General features: G+C 46.2%; 1 protein-coding gene across 4 annotated transcripts in view; it reads left to right on the top strand.

Moving 5' to 3' along the window:
- SLC6A4 (solute carrier family 6 member 4) overlaps positions 1 to 18,932 on the top strand; it is a 37,267-nt gene that overhangs the window by 15,961 nt on the left and 2,374 nt on the right. For all 4 annotated transcript variants that reach the window (XM_035138944.2, XM_035138946.2, XM_035138943.2 and 1 more), the window contains 10 exons: positions 164 to 383; positions 2,040 to 2,178; positions 3,527 to 3,661; positions 5,991 to 6,094; positions 6,324 to 6,451; positions 10,159 to 10,271; positions 10,882 to 11,013; positions 13,424 to 13,523; positions 14,798 to 14,898; positions 17,578 to 17,745. In XM_035138944.2, coding sequence (XP_034994835.1) covers positions 164 to 383; positions 2,040 to 2,178; positions 3,527 to 3,661; positions 5,991 to 6,094; positions 6,324 to 6,451; positions 10,159 to 10,271; positions 10,882 to 11,013; positions 13,424 to 13,523; positions 14,798 to 14,898; positions 17,578 to 17,745 — 1,340 coding nt within the window. The remainder of the gene's footprint in view (positions 1 to 163; positions 384 to 2,039; positions 2,179 to 3,526; positions 3,662 to 5,990; positions 6,095 to 6,323; positions 6,452 to 10,158; positions 10,272 to 10,881; positions 11,014 to 13,423; positions 13,524 to 14,797; positions 14,899 to 17,577; positions 17,746 to 18,932) is intronic.

Raw genomic sequence — 18,932 nt, 5'->3', positions numbered from 1 at the left:
CATGTGTTGCATGGAAGCCTCTGCACCACCAACAGATCACTGAATAGGAACACCAGAGCACCTGTCTTTCTTTCTTTCTTTCTTTCTTTCTTTCTTTCTTTCTTTCTTTCTTTCTTTCTTCCTTCCTTCCTTACGTTTATGCCAGCATTTTCTATCTATCCAGGAATTGGCTATGCCATCTGCATCATTGGTTTCTACATTGCCTCGTACTACAACACCATCATGGCATGGGCCTTGTACTACCTCATCTCCTCATTCACGAGTGAGCTGCCCTGGACCAGCTGCAAAAACCCTTGGAACACCAACAACTGCACGAACTACTTCTCCAACAAGAGCACCGCCTGGACTGCCGGCTCGACCTCCCCGGCAGAAGAATTTTACACGTAAGTGCATGTAAGTGGAGAGACGGCCATGCCAGAATAAGGTGCAGCAGGGTGGGTGGGGAAGGAGCTTTTGAGGAGGGACGGATGTGTTAAACCCTGTGCTTTCTTTATATGTAGGCACTGGCTCAGGTCTCCTAGTTAGCAACTGCTTTTCATGAGCATCAGTGAGGGTTAGTGGTTCATTCTTTATGCTTGCAACCACCTCTGAAGCCCTCTGCAACACCAACCTTGGTCATTCCCTAACTAGGTGCCAAAGCACACAAGGGTGCTGCAAGAGATCTGCTAGAGCTGTGTGAAACACAAGGTTCCTAAGTGCCCAAAGCATCCATGAACAGAGGAGGGTGTATTCTGGATCTCTGGATGACTCCCCGTTCTGTTCTCACCTCCGTCCATACCGCCTCTGCTCGTGGCATGGATAATTCTGTCAAAGTTCTGCACTGAGCAAACCGTCACTCCTGATATAGAAAAGCAAAAGAATTGTCTACCCTCACAGAGAAAGCTGCCCACTGTATCTCTGCATGAGTTACTATTCTGAGTGTAGCCCCTCCCAAACAGAAAGCCTCCTTAGAATTGTGACACGTGCAGAAACACACAGGCCTGGTTCACATTTAACACTATGTCATTGTTCATTTATCAAACCATGAATTAAGAACAATTTGTCCTACAGATGATCAAACTAGGTATGACTTATTTCTCCAAAGCTTCTTCTCTTTTCCAGCTACTCTTGCCTCATTAGAATGTGAAGTATCTGGGGTGGGGTAGCCAAAAAAGCCAAGGGTGCTGTTTTCACAAGTAGCACCAAGCCATAGTTAAAATAACTAAAGTTTTAGAAGCCAACAGTAAACCATGGCTTCAAGTCACAGTTTGTTGACAGTAAACAAACCACAGTTAAGGTACTGGGCAGGGTCTGAACATGTTTAATGAACCACGGTTTAATGTTACATGCGATCTGGGCCATAAAAAGTATGCTTCACTGAGAATAGGTTATTCTTAATAGTTATACAGTAGTGTATAAAGGAACCCCTTTCGGGGGTATAAGAATGAAGTGGCATCTCCCATTTTAATCAACGGGGGAAATGTGTGCCGAAATTGTCAGAAGTTAGGACCACGCCACCAACTGATGTTAGCCGATTCCTCGAAACTGCTGTAAACAGGCCTGGCTCAAGATGTATGTACATTGTTTTGATTGCCAAGGAAAGGAAATCCAAAACATTTTTTGTTAAAAAACTAACTGAAATAAATAACTGCCACTTTCTGAACAGCACTGGCATAAATTGGACATGAGGTAGCCAGCTCTAAGCTGTTCTTCCTTCTCCCCCACTCTTATCCAGGAGCAAATCTTTAAATGAGGGGAAGCCAATGTGATTCCCTCCAGACAATGTTGGGCTCCAATTCCCATCAGCAGCCAGCATGGCCAATGGTCAGGGGGATGGTGGAAGTTGCTGTCCAACAACATTGCAAGGCTACCCTGTTCCTGACTTCCCGTTTGTTTGGCTTGCATCCATCCAACAGTCACCTTGATGGCAAGTTCCCAGTAGCAAACCCCACTCCATCCCACCCTCAGGATTCATGGACTTTAAGCAAACGTCACCCACTTGAAAATGACCCCTTTAGAAAGTCTGCATCCCAAACGATCCCGTTTCCTTTCCATTTCAGCCGCTACATTCTCCAAGTGCACAGGTCCAAGGGGCTGGATGACCTTGGAGGAATCAGCTGGCAGCTGGTCCTCTGCTTGATGCTTATCTTCACCATTGTGTACTTCAGCATCTGGAAAGGAGTCAAAACATCTGGAAAGGTGAAGAGCAAGGCCAGCAGCAGGAGGAGCTAGGCCGGATTGTATCTGGTAGACAGGGATGGAAAGGGATGCTGAATCTGAAGACGGGAGCGGGGGGGGGGGGAGGCTCATGTGGCCCACCAGGCTTCTCCATTCCTTAGTGCCTTAGGGGTTTTCCCAGACCGCACCCTCACCAGCCCTGCCCTGTCCCCTTCTCAAGTGCATTTAGCTGACTTGAATGTGTTCTTGACATATGAGAATGTCTCTAGCTTGCCTGGATAGAGACTGGAGAGATGGTATGTGCATGTGTGTTTGTAGAAACTTCTGGCTTTTGCATAGCTGGGATACAGATTACCAAACACAGTAAGTGTCCCATCCGTTTTTACCTCTGGTCTGGCCCAAACTTGGCATTTGGCCCCTGGAAGGTTGGGAATGTGGCCCTCAAGCTGAAAAAGGTTCCCTACTTCTACCACCAAAAAAGAGGGAGGACACTTTTCATGTTCCTGACTGGCTTGAGAAGCAGCTGGAATGATATGAGAGTATTCTGAAGTTACCCAAGTTGGTGGCCTCCTGTGATCTTGGCTAGCACCCAGTGAGGATGCCGCCATCCTTCCTTCTGGCTGTGTGTTAAGGAAGGCCTTTTCTATACAGAAGATTTGTCAGTGTCAGGGGTGCAGACGCCACAAGCCTCCCAAATATGAGGCAGCAGGCAAGGCACCACTAGGCCAGGAAACCCCACCTGTCCTATGGGAGCAGGTGAAGAGGAAGGAAGTTCAGACTCAGGGGAGTCTGTGCCACCTCCTTGGGGCAGGAAGAGACAGGGCTTTGGCACAGGATGGAATAGTTCATGGAGCTGGCAGAAGAGACCCCCCCCCCCGAAACTAGGGATGGGGGGGAATTCTATTACATTTGCACATCTCCAAATTTTGCAAGGCAGTTCTCCAGTCAACTAAAGTGTACAGAGATGCATATTCTACGGTAAAATGTGCATAAAGAATAGTTTAAACTAGCACACAAAAACATGTAACATTTGCTTTGCAAAAATGTATATATTTGCTAAAAATGTATACATTAGGATAAATTTGTACTAAAATGCTGGTGGTTGTTTTTATTTGGCTGTGTCTTGGGAAAGAGATAGGGACATTCAGGCACTGTAGATATTAAAACTTTCATTTTAATTACTGTTTTTAGATATGGCCTTGTTGGATTTGATGTTGCTAGGCACCGTGGGCATGTTTTGAGTTGCGGTGGAGAGTGGGCTATCAATTTAATAAATTAATATTGCTGCTAATTCAGAGCAAAGTTTTCGTCCTTTGTGCTAGTGGTTTACCTCAGACGAGTCCTCACTCTTGATTTCCTCTCCAAACAGGTTGTGTGGGTGACAGCCACATTCCCTTATGTCATACTCTTTGTCCTCTTAATACGGGGCGCTACCTTGCCTGGGGCCTGGAGAGGGGTGGTCTACTACCTGAAGCCCGAATGGGATAAGCTTTTTGCTACTGAGGTAAGCAGGGGGGAGGCGGGTGCAACAAATCAGATGAATCGATTGGCTACCTTAAAAGTCCTGTGGCAAATGCAGAGTAATATACTGGATTTGGGGGTGGGGGGTGAACCAGGTGCTCTGTCGGGCTCAGCCTTCTCCCAACCTAAGTTAAAATCTAGGTAATTACTGGTCAGTTGCCACTTTCTCCTTCTTGAGCAAGGTTCTTGAGTGGGTGGCTGCAGACCGGATCCAGGCACTCTTGTATCCCTGTTAATTCTCAACCTTCCAGCAGCTTTCAATACCATGGAATTTCAACCATGGTATCCTTCTGGAACAGCTGTCTGAGTCAGGCAGTGGGTGGCACCACTTTGTGCATAGCTGCCAAGTCTCCCATTTTCCCCGGGAAACCCCCGTTTTTAAAGCCGTTTCCCGCTGTCATCCCGAATGACCCTACTTGGTTGTTTTCAGAGGGTAATGCTTGGGGAGTGTGCTCTTTGGCCCTGTGTAAGTTCCAAGGTTCACCAAAGCCTGCTCTGCAGCTACTTGGAGCAAGGCTGGTAGAATGCTTGCTCCAGCTCTATGGTATAGTGTTCCTGTCGAGATACAAGAAGTACCCACTACCTGTATTTTTTGGAAACAGCTGGAAAACAGGATAAATGGAACTTGCAGAAGAAGCTTTTCTGCAGACTGTCTGCTGAGTGTATAAGGGATAATAAGACAGTCTCTCAAGTATCCTGTTCCTGAGCTGTATAGGGTCTTATGTTAGTAGCAAATTGACAGCCAGTGCAAATCCTCGCAAGCAGGATGTGTTATATGCTGGCAGTACGTTGCCCCCTCAAGCCACCAGGCACTGCATTCTGTATAGCAGATGCAAATGTCATTTCCCCCTGAATAGTTATGAAAGACTCAGATGAGGTTGGGGGAGATTTTGGCCCTCTAAGTAATAAATACAGCTACTATTGAGATTACAGGTTCTAATATTCGCCAGCCAGCGGGCTCCCGGTTGATAGGAGAGAGTTCAATGAAGAGGAAATGAAGACACATCATTCTCTGATAAAGCCACATCTCCAATAAGGCCCCGTTGCCTCCCCTAAAAGTAATAAAGGGTGTTAGCATTGTATTGGATGTTTCTGAAGCGATGAGCGAGGCCAGATTGCGATCTCTGTGCTGTTGATATATGGCCACAAAGCTTTCATGTGGTGGCTCCTGGGGCAGGAACGATCTACAAAGTTGGGCAGTGCTCAGCTTTGAGTCTGGAGAATAAAAAGGAACTGGTTTGTTCTGGAGAAAACAGGAGATAAGATCTCGGAAACTGATCTTGGGGTGATGGGAGGACAGCTCAGAGATGTCAACCCAGTGTGTGGCAGCTGTAAAAACAGTATAGCAAATTCCATCCTAAGTGCTACTGTATTAAGAAAGAACTGAAAATAAGTCTGGTGTAATGCACTTGAATAAATCTATGGGGTGGGCGAACTTGAAATATAGTGTACAGTTGTGGTCATCTCATCTCAAAAAGGATATTGAGAGAACTACCGGTAGGAAAAAGTCACAGCTCAGTGGTAGAGTATCTGCTTTGAGTGCAAAGGGTCCCATATTCAATCTTCAGCATCTCCAGGTAGAGCTGAAAATGTCTTGTGTTGAAAACACTAGAGTGCAACGCCATCTGCTATGAACCACTGGTCTGACTCAGTACAAATGTGCAGAAAATAGCCACAAGATTATCATGGATCCAGAACATTTTCTCTATAAAGGAAGGCTATAGGGTTTTTTATTTTTTTTTAACCAGAAAAGAAAAAAGGTAATTAAGGAGAGAATTGATGGATGTTTGTAATACTATAGTATGATGCAGAGAAATTGGATAGAGAGGTAACTAGGAGTCACTCCATGAAATTAAGTGGCAGGAGAATCAAGACAGGCTAACCTTCTCCCCCAATATAACTCCAAATATCACATTATAAAGCTATGGAACTCACTGTCACAAGATGCAGTGATGGCCAGTAGATTAGATGGCTAGCTGTGGGGGAGGGCCTTAGTGGATCTACTGTGGGGAACCCATGGAGTGGCATGCCACTGTGACTGGTGTTGCCCTGCTAGGTCTTCAACCTCAACTCCATTGCCTCTGCTACAAAGCAGTTGTACCTGCCTGTACCTGACTGATAGCTTCCTCAGTTCCAGCATGAGTCGCCATTGTAAATTCTTAACCTGAAACTCTTAAAAGTACAGGGCTCAAAACACAAACTGGAAACTGAAAGCGCTCACTCCTTGCATACGGTAGTAGCTTCCCAGAACAACTCTGCTTTTACTGATACCCTTTTTAGTGAGCTGTGTCTGTTGATTCTTTTCTTTTTAGGTGTGGATTGATGCAGCTGCTCAGATCTTCTTCTCTCTTGGCCCAGGATTTGGGGTCCTCCTAGCCTTTGCAAGCTACAACAAGTTCCATAACAATTGCTACCAGTGAGTTTTCTCAAGGAGGATGATTACTGGGAAGTGGGGGGGCGCCCCTCAAATTGTCATTGTGGAAGACTCTAATAAACATACCAATGGTTTACACACCGTTCTAACGATTTACACTCCAAATCAGACCAGCTGGAGAGTACAAGGAGAATTTGTGTATGGGGTATGTGTGTCTGTGTATCACAAGCATGTCCTGGTTCTCAAGGGGGCATGTGTGTTTCAATTACAGGGACGCTCTAGTCACCAGCACTGTGAACTGCCTAACCAGTTTTGTGTCTGGGTTCGTCATCTTCACTGTGCTTGGGTACATGGCTGAGATGAGGAACCAAGAGGTGGCAGATGTGGCCCGAGACACAGGTAAGCAACCAAGGATGGGCAAATGTGGCCAATCTCAGTTTCTCATTTTTCCAGTCTTACGTTCCGTTTGCCCCATTTCTGCAGCAGTTTGCAGTATGGTTGGGGTTGGGGTGTTTTTTTAAGTGCACCTGAAAATTTCTCCTAATGTACGTTTGTTTGCAATTTTCTGTAATATGTTTATGTAAGCAATCTCCCCAAACAGATTTATTTTTACAAGTAATTTTTGTACATTGTTTCTATACAAGTAAGATTTCTTCCTCTAACATATACTTTCTTTGGTAAACATTTTTTTTTGTCTGGAGAACTGCACTGCAATATTTGGAGAAGTGTGAATTCAAAGGATAGCTACTTTTCAGTTTGACATACTGGTTTGGGAAGTGCAATGCAGACAAAGAATTCTTTCCAATCCTTTCCTTTTATACTCTCACTACCTTCCCTGTGACGGTGGGAAGGCTGTAGCCCACGGGGACGCAGAAAGTCCCAGGTTCAATCTGCAATGGTATCTCCAGGCAGAGCTGGGAAATATTCCCTGCCTAAAATCTTGCAGAGCCACTACCGGTCAGTGTAGACAATACTGAGCAAGATGAACCAATGGTCTGGCTCAGTAGGTTCCTGCATTCTGATGCAAGCAGTCCTGCAGAGGATCTTTTGCATCCTAATAAACTCTGCACAGCCCCTTTTAAAACAAGAGAACACCAGGCACCACTGTGTCTCGACAGCCAGTTGAGGAAGGGCTGGAACCAGTGAGCAAGGTTCCATCCCTGGCATCTCCAATCCCCTTCTGAAGAAGTAATTTTAGGATGCAAGTGATGGGGGAAGACCTTTTTCTCCCTGAGACCCTGCTAGTCATAGTAGTGAGCTAGGTATCTAATAGTCTGATCCGGCATAAGGCGGCTAGCTTCCCGAGTTCCCATGAAACATGTTTCAGTGTGCAACTGGGTTCATCATTAGGCAACTGGGTTCAATGGCCCCATTGAAGAATTCCTCGAACACTTCCTTGGCTGACTAATTTTGACAGTGTCTAGCCCAGGCATCCCCAAACTGTGGCCCTCCAGATGTTTTGGCCTACAACTCCCATGATCCCTAGCTAACAGGACCAGTAGTCAGGGAAGATGGGAATTGTAGTCCAAAACATCTGGAGGGCCGAAGTTTGGGGATGCCTGGTCTAGCCACACATGCAGGATGCTGGCAAACTTGACTTGAAGGCATAAGAAGACACATTCCTAAAGCAGCTCAGTGTGTTTAGTCAAGAGCTACTTAATTCTCACATTACAATGTTTGGCTTCACTTGAAAAAAATGTTCCAGGTTCAATTCCTAGCAACTCCAGGTAGGGCTAAAAGCCTCAGTGTTGCCTAAAATCCTTCCCCAAAAGGGAACATCTCCAGATGTTGCAGAATTCTGATTCCCATTAGCCCCAGCCAGCATGGCCAGTGGTCAGGGATGGTGGTAGTAATAATTCAGCAACTTCTGGAAGGCAAATCAGAATCAGAATCACAGAAGAGCTGGAAGGGACCCTTAGAGTCATCTAGTCCAGCCCCCTGCAGTGTAGGAATCACAGCTAAAGAATCCCTGACAGATGGTCATCCAACCTCTGATTAAAACCCCCAGGGAAGGAGAGTCCACCACCTTCAGAGAAGCCCATTCCACTGTTGTTCAGCTCTTACCACCAGAAAATTACTCTTAATGTTTAGATAGAATCTGAATCCATTGGTTCAGGTCCTACCCTCTGGAGCAGCAGGAAACAAGCTTGAAGTAGTTATCATATCACTTCTCGGTCTTCTCTTCTTCAAACTAAACAGATCAAACTTCCTCAACCGTTCCTCATAAGGCTTGGTATCCATACCCTTTGTCATCCTGGTTTCCCTCCTCTGCACATGTTCCAGCTTGTCAATATCCTGTGTTACTCAGGTCAGGGAAAGCTAGCATAGGTGATACTGAGCTAGATGGACCAGGGGGGTTCTGACTTGGCATATCAGCCAGCTTCCAATGAAGTAGGGATCTCTCCTTGGTTGGAAGTCTTTGAGACCAAGCTGGAAAAGCCTCTGTTTGGAATGTGAGGTCAGAGAGACTGGAACACAGGGGTTGCCTTGCTGTTTCAGAATAAAGTCTGGAGTGCTATTTCTAGTTTGTTTGGCCTGGCTTCAAATCATGAAGGTTCCATTTAGTGATTATGGGTAGCATCCTCCTTGAAAAATATACAGATCTCTGGTGCCTGCCATTGGCAAGGCATGGGATACTCTCCGATCTATGAACTTTTGCCCTTAAGAGCCCTGCCAACTGCCTGCTTGAAAGGGATGTTTGGGACTGGATGAAGGATTGAAGGCCCTCAAGATGAAACGAAATACAATTCATCAAGCCAGGGGGACAAAGCCGCTCCCTTCCATCCTGCTAGAGCCTGATGCCACACTGAGATAGTGCTGCCCAGGATTCCCGGCTCACTTGCTGCAGCAAGCTCCTTACAGGGACCCACAGGGTCAAGAGCGTTGCCCAGAGCCAATCAGCTTGGCTCTGGACAATGCTTTTGCTGGCAAGAGTATAGCCACTGGCCATGATCACACATGCCTTAGTTACATAAAGGTTGGATCACTGTAACATGCTCTAAGTGGGGCTGCCTTTGAAGTGTCTGGAAACTTCTCCTGGTCCAAACTGCGTCAGCTGGAATCCCAACCAGAGCCAGTTTATATTTTATCGCATTTTTATTGTTTATTGTATTTTGATAATGTAAGCTGTCCTGGGGAATTGTTTAAGGGTGGGGTATATAGCCGCCTAAAATTAACAAAAATAATAAAAATTTGGGGAGGATGCAGCTCTATGGCTGGTGCCAGCTGATTTGGCTCCTGGACAGCATCTGAGCTGCAGTTAGCTTTAAAGTCTGAAATGGGCTAGGTCCTAAACATAATGAGAAGCACTGTCTCCTTCTACACCAACCTGTCTGACCACTCATGGGTAGTAAACATGGTGCCCTCTAGAATAGATGTTGTAGGGCTTCTGGGCTTCCCATTTAGGGCATCTGGTTGGCCACCATGAGAACAGTGGGGAACCAGCATAGCTCAGCAGGAGCCTTACATGCAGAAGCTCCAGGTTCAACTTCCTTTACATAGGGCTGGGAAAGGCTCCTTGTCCGAAACCCTGAAGAGCTACTGCCAGTGAGCTTGGACAATACTGACCTAGATAGACTAAAAGTCTGTCTTGGTCTAAGGCAGCCTCCCATGTTCCTAACAGGATACTGGCCTAGACAAGCCATTGGCCTAATCCAGCAGGCTCTTCCTATGTAGTACTCCAACTCCCATCCAGAAGACACCACATTCGATACCCTTGACTGGTGACCTTTGGAGGAGGCGGCTCTTTATGCCTGCCACCATTAGAGTTGTAACTGGTGGGAATATAGGAGAGTATGATGTCAGGGCTGTGGAACTCCCTGTCACAGGAGATCAGATTTGCTCCCTTCCTAATGAGTTTGAGATGCCAGATTAAAGCATGGTGGCGAGGAGGTACCATCACAGCTGAACTGGCTCTGAAAGGAGTGGCTGGTTATTTATGCTGCTGATAATCAACTTTTCTGATTTGTTTTTCTCTTATCTGCTATATGGCTTCTGTGTTAACTTATATTGACATTAGCCACTGTGTTACAAACTGGGAAGGGGGGTGGGAATAAACTCTGGAGGAAGCAGAATAAGTCATGGACTGTTATCTCATTGACTGACAGGACCCAGCCTCCTCTTCATCACCTATGCAGAGGCCATCGCAAACATGCCTGCCTCCACCTTCTTTGCCATTATATTCTTCCTGATGTTGATCACCCTGGGACTGGACAGCACAGTGAGTAATGGAGCAGTAGAAGGGAAGGTTCTGTGTGTGTTATTGCAGACTTAGTCCACACTTAGCCAAACCAAATCTGAAGAATGGAAATATTATCTTTTTGGATAACCTCAGTTGGCGTCCGTGCTGGAATGCTGACACTTGACCAGCTAGTAAGAAAACAATGTTTTCCCCACTTCCTCTGGGGCGGAATCTAGAGCAGCTTTCCTGAACTTGATGTCCTCAGTCAGTGAAGCCATTTTGGACTACGTCCCTGTAGTCCTGTGTTGCCAGGGTCTTACTTGGCGTTCTAGATGGGTCTGGTGGGAGGTTCCCCAAACATCTGGAGAGCATCAGGCTGGGGGTGACTGGTCTACACCAAGGAACTGCATCCTTCCACTTGAGAGGAGGCAGGCAAAATCAGGTCGTAGCCTCCGAGGTATGGGCAGAATGTGAGCTGCCTGGTCTGGCCCTTAGCATCAGGCAGCGGGGTTATTCCATCAGCCTGAAAACAGGTTCAGTTCACTAAGCACAAACACAGAATTGTTCGGATCGCTTTGCAAGCTCTAAGAGTTCTGGGGAAGAAGGCATCTGCCTTTCCTTCATTGATTCCTCTGTGTGCTTTCCCCAGTTTGCAGGCCTAGAAGGGGTGATCACTGCTGTCCTGGATGAATTCCCGCACATCTGGAGCAAGCGCCGGGAGCTGTTTGTGCTGGGTTTCATTGTGATCTGCTTCTTGGGTGCAATGCCGACGCTGACCTTTGTGAGTAGCTCACCTTTCTGTGGCCAGTCAAGCCATTCAGTAGGGTGAAGAGTGTGTGTGTGCGTTTGGTGTGCAATTTGGATTTCCGGCTTCCCTTTAATGCCACAGAGGATGCTGGAGTGCAGCTCTTGGACTGCAAACAATCGGATGCAATCCAAGATTGGTGCTGTTCTCTACAACCCTGCAAGGGATCTCCTTGTTAGATTTCTTTCCACGGGTTCTGAATGATTTTGATTCAGATTCCAAATGCTTTTCCATGCAGCCTTGATCAGAGCTGTTTTTAAAACTGAATGTGTTGTTTCAAAACGTTGCAAATCAGCAAGAGCTGCGTTAAGTGGCAATAATGTTTGAGCCATTTGGGGGTGGGGAGTGTTGAAAAGCCCTCCCAGTGCTACATAACACAGTTTCCCAAAAGGTATGGGGTGTCTCAAATTGCATGTTGTGGCGCTATGATGTCAACAGATTGGATGAGACGCCAAGATGAACTAGAGATAGTGAATAATCTGACAGGGGAGGTGTTACTACCGTCTTTCCCCCTTTTTAAGACGTAGGCATAATATAAGCCATAGCAGGATTTCTAAGCAATTGCGCGATACAAGCCATACCCCGAAAATAAGACATACTGATAGACCCTTCACCCACTAGCAATAACCCCCCTCCCGCCAGCCAACTCCCCCCCCCTAAAAATCTCTCCCCATTTTGCTGTCGTTCCACAGACACGTATTTCCTTTAAAAGCTTGTAAAAATGCACCGAACAGCCGTAGCTGCTGGCTGCCAAAGCCTCGTGATTTCCCTTTCCCGTTTCTGAGAGCATTTTTTTTAATAAAAGGATCCAAAAATATTTTTTAGCCAAGCTGTGTAAGCTCTACTTGGTGAAGGGGAGAAAAGTGGGGTGGGGAGGAGATGAAGGCACGAGGAAGAAAAGAGGGGCGATTGAAGAATGCAAAGGCTGTTTTCCCTTTTAGGGAGAGACCTCCGTGCGCGCGTCTGTCTCCCCCCCCCCTGCGTGTCTCTCTCTCTCTCTCTCTCTCTCTCTCTCTCACACACACACACACACACACAGCCCACCTCTCGCTTCCCCCCACCTTTCCATTCAATGCACGTTGATTTCCTCTTAACGGGAATCTCCCATGTCTGATTGTTGTTTCCTTGCTTTTACCGAAGGCATAAGGCAGCCTTTTAAAAAGCCTGCTGCAGTTTTCTTTCTACCTTATGCTGCTTGGTTGTCTGTGGAGCTGCCCCTTTAAGGATTTGTAAGTAGTTTGGATCGCAGTCCTTGCCTTGGGGACTTTTTTTTATTTATTAAGGACTTTTTCCTTCGCTGTGTGCGAGCTGCTAAACGGAGCTGCTAAACGCTGCTCTACACAAAAGTTAAACTGCCGGTCCTAACAACACGTGCTTCCTCACCTCGCTGACTCAATTGCTTCTCAATTGCTACCATTTACCAAGTCAGCAATCTTAATTGCTGCTTAGCTGGCTTCTTTGTTCTCAGCAGGTAGCTTCTTTGCTATCAGTGACTACAAAGTGCTACATTGTTGGAACATCAGACTGTTGGAACTTAAGTCTTGGGCAGCTGGCTGGTAGAGATCCTTGCTTGCTTTAGGTATAGGCTACTGCTAGGACTGTATCACACAGATAGATTCCATTATACTGGTTTAGATTTAAGAAGCTCCAGTGTAGCAGATTGCTATTAAGTGAGTCCCCACCTTGGAGGAGAGAGAGAGCAGCCCTTCGCGAACATCCCAGGGCCGGGGAGAGAGGGCTGCACACCTCCCTTCCCTCAGACTCGTAATAAAAATACCAGTAAGACATGCCACCAAAAATAAGCCACCCTGTGGTTTTTTGAGAAAAAAAAGTAATAAGACGGTGTCTTAAAAAGGGGGAAACACGGTACCAAGCATAGATGGAACGTTTCATGAGAAACTTGTATCACACACTGTTTTATCTGCTATTGCTCCTTGATTTGGAATGCAAAACAGGAGTCCCAGTTCCTGCTAGAGGCACAATTCCCTTCCTCTTTTGGGAAAGTCTGACTCCCAAGGGGGGAAAGAATAGGGTCTGCCCTCAGCTTTACTGTCAGTCATTGCCCTTTCAATGTTCTCACCAGGGAGGAAACAGAGAGGCATCAATTCCCTACTGGATTGCGCACACATTCCACTCAGCCTTTTCTTATCTGCATGGTTGCTGTATTGTGTGAGGCAAAGGAAGGGAAGTTGGAGAAACTGGGTCATTTACACTGTTCAGGATTAGTCAGGTTGCACCGGTACTGAAGGGAGCATCAGATTAAAGTACATTACAGGCTTCTGCTTACTCTCCAATGAGATAATGAGCTCTGTACAAGCAAGCTTTGCCTTCTGGGAACTGGAAGCGAACCTGTTGTTTCCCATGATCTTTCTCTCTCTTGCTCTAGGGTGGTGCATATGTCGTAAAGCTGCTTGAAGAATATGCCACGGGCCCAGCTGTGATAGCCGTGGTGTTCCTGGAATCCATTGCAGTGGCTTGGTTTTACGGTGAGGATAGCTGCATGCCGGTGCATTTGCTGATGAGACTCCTGTGCTCATGCAAATGTGTATCTGAGAGAGCACCCATCCTAGTTACACTTAATCACTTCTGAATGAGCATAAGAACATAAAGAGGCAGCTGGATCAGGCCAAAGGCTCCTCTAGTCTTGCCTCCTGTTTTCACCATGGCCATCCAGATGCCCTCAATGAGGACCTGAGCACAATAGCAAAGCTTTCCCCTCCCGTGGTTTCCAGCAACTGTTATTTGCTGCCCACAACCGTGGAAACAGAGCACAGCCATTGTGGCTAGTAGCTATTGTTAGCCTTATAGTGAGTGGAGTATAATGCAGCTTATTGCTTTGAATGTAAGACAGGGTTTAGAAAGGGAAGACACATACATTTCACTGCTTTGTTCCTCAAAAGGCAGCCAGTGGGGCCAGATCCATACACCAGGCCCCCTGTGGTTGCCTCCAGACTGTCAGTATTTTGCAGGAAGTATTCAAGGCACATAACCAGCAATTTAGGTTTCTGTAATTCACAGAATCATGGAATCACAGAACTGATTCTATTCCATTATAGAATTGTAGAGCTGGAAGGAATCCTGAGGGTCATGCAGGAATCTCAGCTAAAGCATCCATGATAGATGGCTATCCAACCTTTCCTCAAAAACCTCCAAGGAAGGAAGGCCCCGAACCTCCTGAGGGAGTCTGTTCCACTGTCAAACAGCTCTTGCTGTCAGAAAGTTCTTCCAGATTGTAGCTGGAATCTCCTTTCTTGTAACTTGAAGCCATTGGTCCAAATCCTAGCCTCTGGAGCAGGAAAAAAACAAGCTTGCTCCATCTTCCATGTGACAGATATTTGAAGTACTATATATGTCTTCCTCTCCAGGACAGGAGGAGAAATGACATCACACAGCGCCTCTCTACCAATTGTATTTCTATGGTCTGAGTATTTGCCAATCAGCAATACAGCTCTGGGGACTTAGCCCCTTCTCATGCTGACTAGCAAGAATATGCATTTGTTAGGTTTGGCTGCTAATCTCTCACACTTATGACTCTGTACAGCTTAGGTTAGTGTGGATGCACATGAGCTCTGACATTTCACAGAACTTAGGTTAGGACTAATGGCAGCAGGGTGCTGTGAAGCTTGACAGCCTGCATACTACTGTGTGAAAACCTAAGCTGGTGCAATCAAAGCAATCACACTTCACTTTTTTATTCTGCCGAACCTAATTCATAGCAACACGTGAGTAACTTGGGCCTCACCCTATGTTAATTTTGCAGGTGTCAGCCAGTTTTGCAGTGACGTGAAGGAGATGCTTGGATTCAGCCCTGGATGGTTCTGGAGAATCTCCTGGGTAGCCATCAGCCCACTTTTCCTCCTGGTGAGTCCGTCTGTCCAGCCCAACATGTAATAAGAAGTTTCTCCACAGTGTGTTTGCATCATAAAAGTAAAATATTAAAGAGACCCCTGTCCTGCACAACAGCCTCTATGGACACAGCCTTACACTGAGTCACACCACTGGGCCATCTAGCTTAGTACTGCCTACACGGACTGGCAGTGGCCTTCCAGGGTTTAAGGCAGAGGACATTCCCAGCCCTACCTGGAGATGCCACTGGAGATTGAACCTGGAACCTTTTGGATGCAAAGCAGATGCTCTACCACTGACTTTATGGCACTTCTCTCTGACCCTACCGCTGACTTGGCAAAGTAACTGCCTCTGGTACAGGTTTGCTATATGATATCTGTTCCTTCACTTGTTCGGGCAGAGCCTGCTCAAAACATGTTGCTACTTAAGATAAAGCAGCAAATGGCACCTATGCCCCTCCACTGCCCACTTCCAAGTCAAGGTGCATGGTGCCCAAGGCCAGTCAAGTTATTTTGGCACCTGAGGCATTACTATCTACAAGCGCTGCTTCCTGTCCTTAGCAGTAAAAATACCACAGTAAGTGGGAATAGCTCGTGGGATAGCTCAGTCGGTTGAGCAATAGACTCTTCATCTAAGGGTCATCAGTTTGTGCCCCATATTGGGTAAAAAGATTCCCGCACCGCAGGGGGTTGGACTAGATGACCGTTGTGGTCCCTTCTAACTCTACAGTTCAATAATTCTATGATTCAATTTGCTGCCTGTTCATAGCTCAAAATCAGCTGACCAAGGCATCCACCTCCTTCTAACTAATAGTAGGGCTGGCCCTACGTGTAGTAGTCGTGTCCTGACTGTTCCCTATTGTTCTCTGGACTATTGCTCTTTCGGGTCATTAACTAGTTTCAGGAAATTACATTAAAGCACTAATTGTGCAATTATTTTAAGTAGTTTTTTTTAAGAGAGAGAACTAATTTCTCTGAACAAATGCATTTTTAAAAATCTAATACAAAGTGGGAATGGGGGTGAGTTGGAGGACCATAAAAACTAACTCACACCTTCAGGAGACACCTAGATAAACTTTAACAAAAGTAGATGGCATCCTTTGCAAAAAAATAAGATTAAAATTAAAGGGCGTAAGTAGGAGCCCCTGCCTCTGGCAGAACTATTTCTGGCACTATTAAATGAAGGCTTAATCCCGTTCCTAAATAGAGTCAGCCAGCCTTTCCAGTGAAGTCAGCACTCAGCAGCCGGCAAGAAAGGAGAGGTTTAGTGGCAAAAATTGATGGCAAAAAGTGGCTAAAAAAATCTTGTATTATTGTAAGCCACTTTGGATGGGCATTATCCAGAAAAGAGGAATATAAATATTTCAAAATAAAATAATGCAGGGAGGCCAGCCTGATCTATACCTATTCTCTTAACCCTTGAAAGGAAGCCCATTCTTCCCATCTCCCCTCTGCTTCTTTGACATACAGCTCTGATTTGCAATACACTTTTTTATCCCCAAATATTGCATATAAGCAACAGTGGGTAAAATGGTCACATTTGCATGCCTCTTGCTTCTTCCAGTGGGGCTTGTGCCCCCACAGCCAGATCCAGCAGCCCTAATCAGAATCATAGAATTAGAAGCACCCACAAGGGTCATCTAGTTCAACCCACTGCAGTGCATGAATATCAACATATAATAATAATAATAATAATAATAATAATAATAATAATAATAAATTTTTATTTATACCCCGCCCTCCCCAGTCAAAACCGGGCTCAGGGCGGCTAACACCAATAAAATTACAATAAAACATAAAAAGCAATTAATTAAAATACAGATTAAAATACAATATTAAAATTTAAAATGCAGCCTCATTTTAAGTAGTCCATCAATCCAAGCCATGAGGGAGGAAAACACAGGGGTCAGACTAAGTCCAGCCCAAAGGCCAGGCGGAACAGCTCTGTCTTGCAGGCCCTGCGGAAAGATGACAAATCCCACAGGGCCCTGGTCTCCTGTGAAAGAGCGTTCCACCAAGTTGGGGCCAATACTGAAAAGGCCCTGGCCCTAGTAGAGGCCAATCTAGCCACCTTATGGCTCAGGATCTCCAGAATATTGTTGTTTGTGGACCTTAAGGTCCTCCGCGGGGCATACCAGGAGAGGTGGTCCCGTAGGTACAAGGGTCCCAAGCCGCATAAGGCTTTAAAGGTCAAAACCAGCACCTTAAACCTGATCCTGTACTCCACCGGGAGCCAGTGCAGCTGGTAAAGCACTGGATGAATGTGATCCTGCGGCCAGGACCCCGTAAGGAGCCTCGCCGCGGCATTCTGCACCTGCTGGAGTTTCTGGGTCAGCTTCAAGGGCAGCCCCGTGTAGAGCGAGTTACAATAATCAAGCCTAGAGGTGACCGTAGCATGGATCACTGTGGCCAGATCAGGGCGAGAGGGGATCAGGGCGTATCAACTGCTTGATATGGCGGAGATGGAAAAATGACACCTTAGCTGTGGCTGCAACCTGCGCCTCCAGGGAAGTCCCCAATCCAATCTGAAACCATACCAGACCCTGCTTAGCTTTACAACTGTGCTAGCAAGTTTTATTGCTGAGACCCATTGGTGACATCTCAATGGAGCTCCCAACCTGCTGTCTCTTTGTAGGGATGCCTCCCTCTGCCTGAGCCCCATTTCCTGTGAGTTAAATGTTTGGCTTTTCTCCAGTTTATCATTTGCAGCTTCATGTCGAGTCCCCCAGAACTCCGCCTCTTCAACTATACTTATCCTTACTGGACTGTGGTGTTGGGCTACTGTATCGGGACCTCGTCCTTCATTTGCATTCCCACCTACATGGTTTATCGCTTGGCAACCACTCCGGGAACACTTAAAGAGGTAGGTGACCATAAGAAGAGCCTGACTTTTGGATCGGACCAATGGCTCATCTAGTCCAGTATCCACTCCTCCATAGCTAAGGCTAAGTCCTTGGGGTGAACCCTCTATATCAGAGCTTTCCAAACTTTTCATGTTGGGGACACACTTTTCAGACATGCATCAATTTGTGACACAATAATTCAGTTTTACTAGCAAACCATTGGTTAAAACAAACCCCTTTCCAGCCCCAGGAGGAGCACATGGAACATTTGTGCTACACACCGCAGCCAACACACTAACGTGTCACAACAGAGTTTGGAAAGCTCTGCTCTAGATCCAACTCTATATCTCAGTCTTCACCAACCTGCTGCCCCCCAGATGTTATTGTTCCTATGAGACCCAGCCAAGACAGCTGGTGGTCAGGGATGATGGGAACTGCAGTCTGACAACAGGTAGAGGGTACCAAGCCAATGAAGGCTGCTCTACCACTTCATCTTTTCTTTTAAAAAATTGTTTCCTTACAGTTAGTGAGTTTTAAAGATAAGAGATGTAGAGTAGGGCACATTGTCCCTGCTTGATTATAAACTGAAAGCGGGTGGGAGGACTGCACTGAGCAATGTGGCCTTGCCTGTGGATTGGGTGGAAGGAGTAACTCTTCTCAGCACAGCTGGCATCGAATAAACATTCATGGCAAACTCAGTGTTTCGTCTGGGCATTTTCCGACGTCATCTTTTAGTTCTTGCCCTGCCTGGTGGGATATTCTAACATCTCCTGTTATGTCTCTGAACATCTATCATATGGTAAACACAGGAATTGTATCCTATGCAAGTCATACTCAAGAAAAGACTCCTTGAAATTAATGGGCATGACTAACTTTGGTCCATTATTTTCAATGTGTTAACTCTGAGAAGAAAACTTAGTTGTGGGTAAAACAGCCAAAACAGCCTAGAAAAAATATGGTTGATCTTGGATACAGGGGGCAATACAGTATAGAAAAAAATCTGGCTCACGGCATCAGTCACCTGGAGCCATTTGCTCTGTAAATTCCTGTTCTTGTGCCCTTAGTGGTGGCTGGTGTCCACTGGGACTGGAAGGCAGGGAACCCAGCAGTAGGTGCATCCAGAGCCAATGGCATGCAGAGGCAACTAACTCTTGTTTTGTCCCCGTACCCCTCCTCCCTACTGAGTTCTATCAAGGGGCAACACTGA

Source organism: Zootoca vivipara, chromosome 15 (assembly GCF_963506605.1).
Source record: "Zootoca vivipara chromosome 15, rZooViv1.1, whole genome shotgun sequence".
NCBI lineage: Eukaryota > Metazoa > Chordata > Lepidosauria > Squamata > Lacertidae > Zootoca > Zootoca vivipara.
The sequence above is the reverse complement of the archived record's forward strand: the minus strand, read 5'-3'. Positions and strand labels throughout refer to the sequence as shown.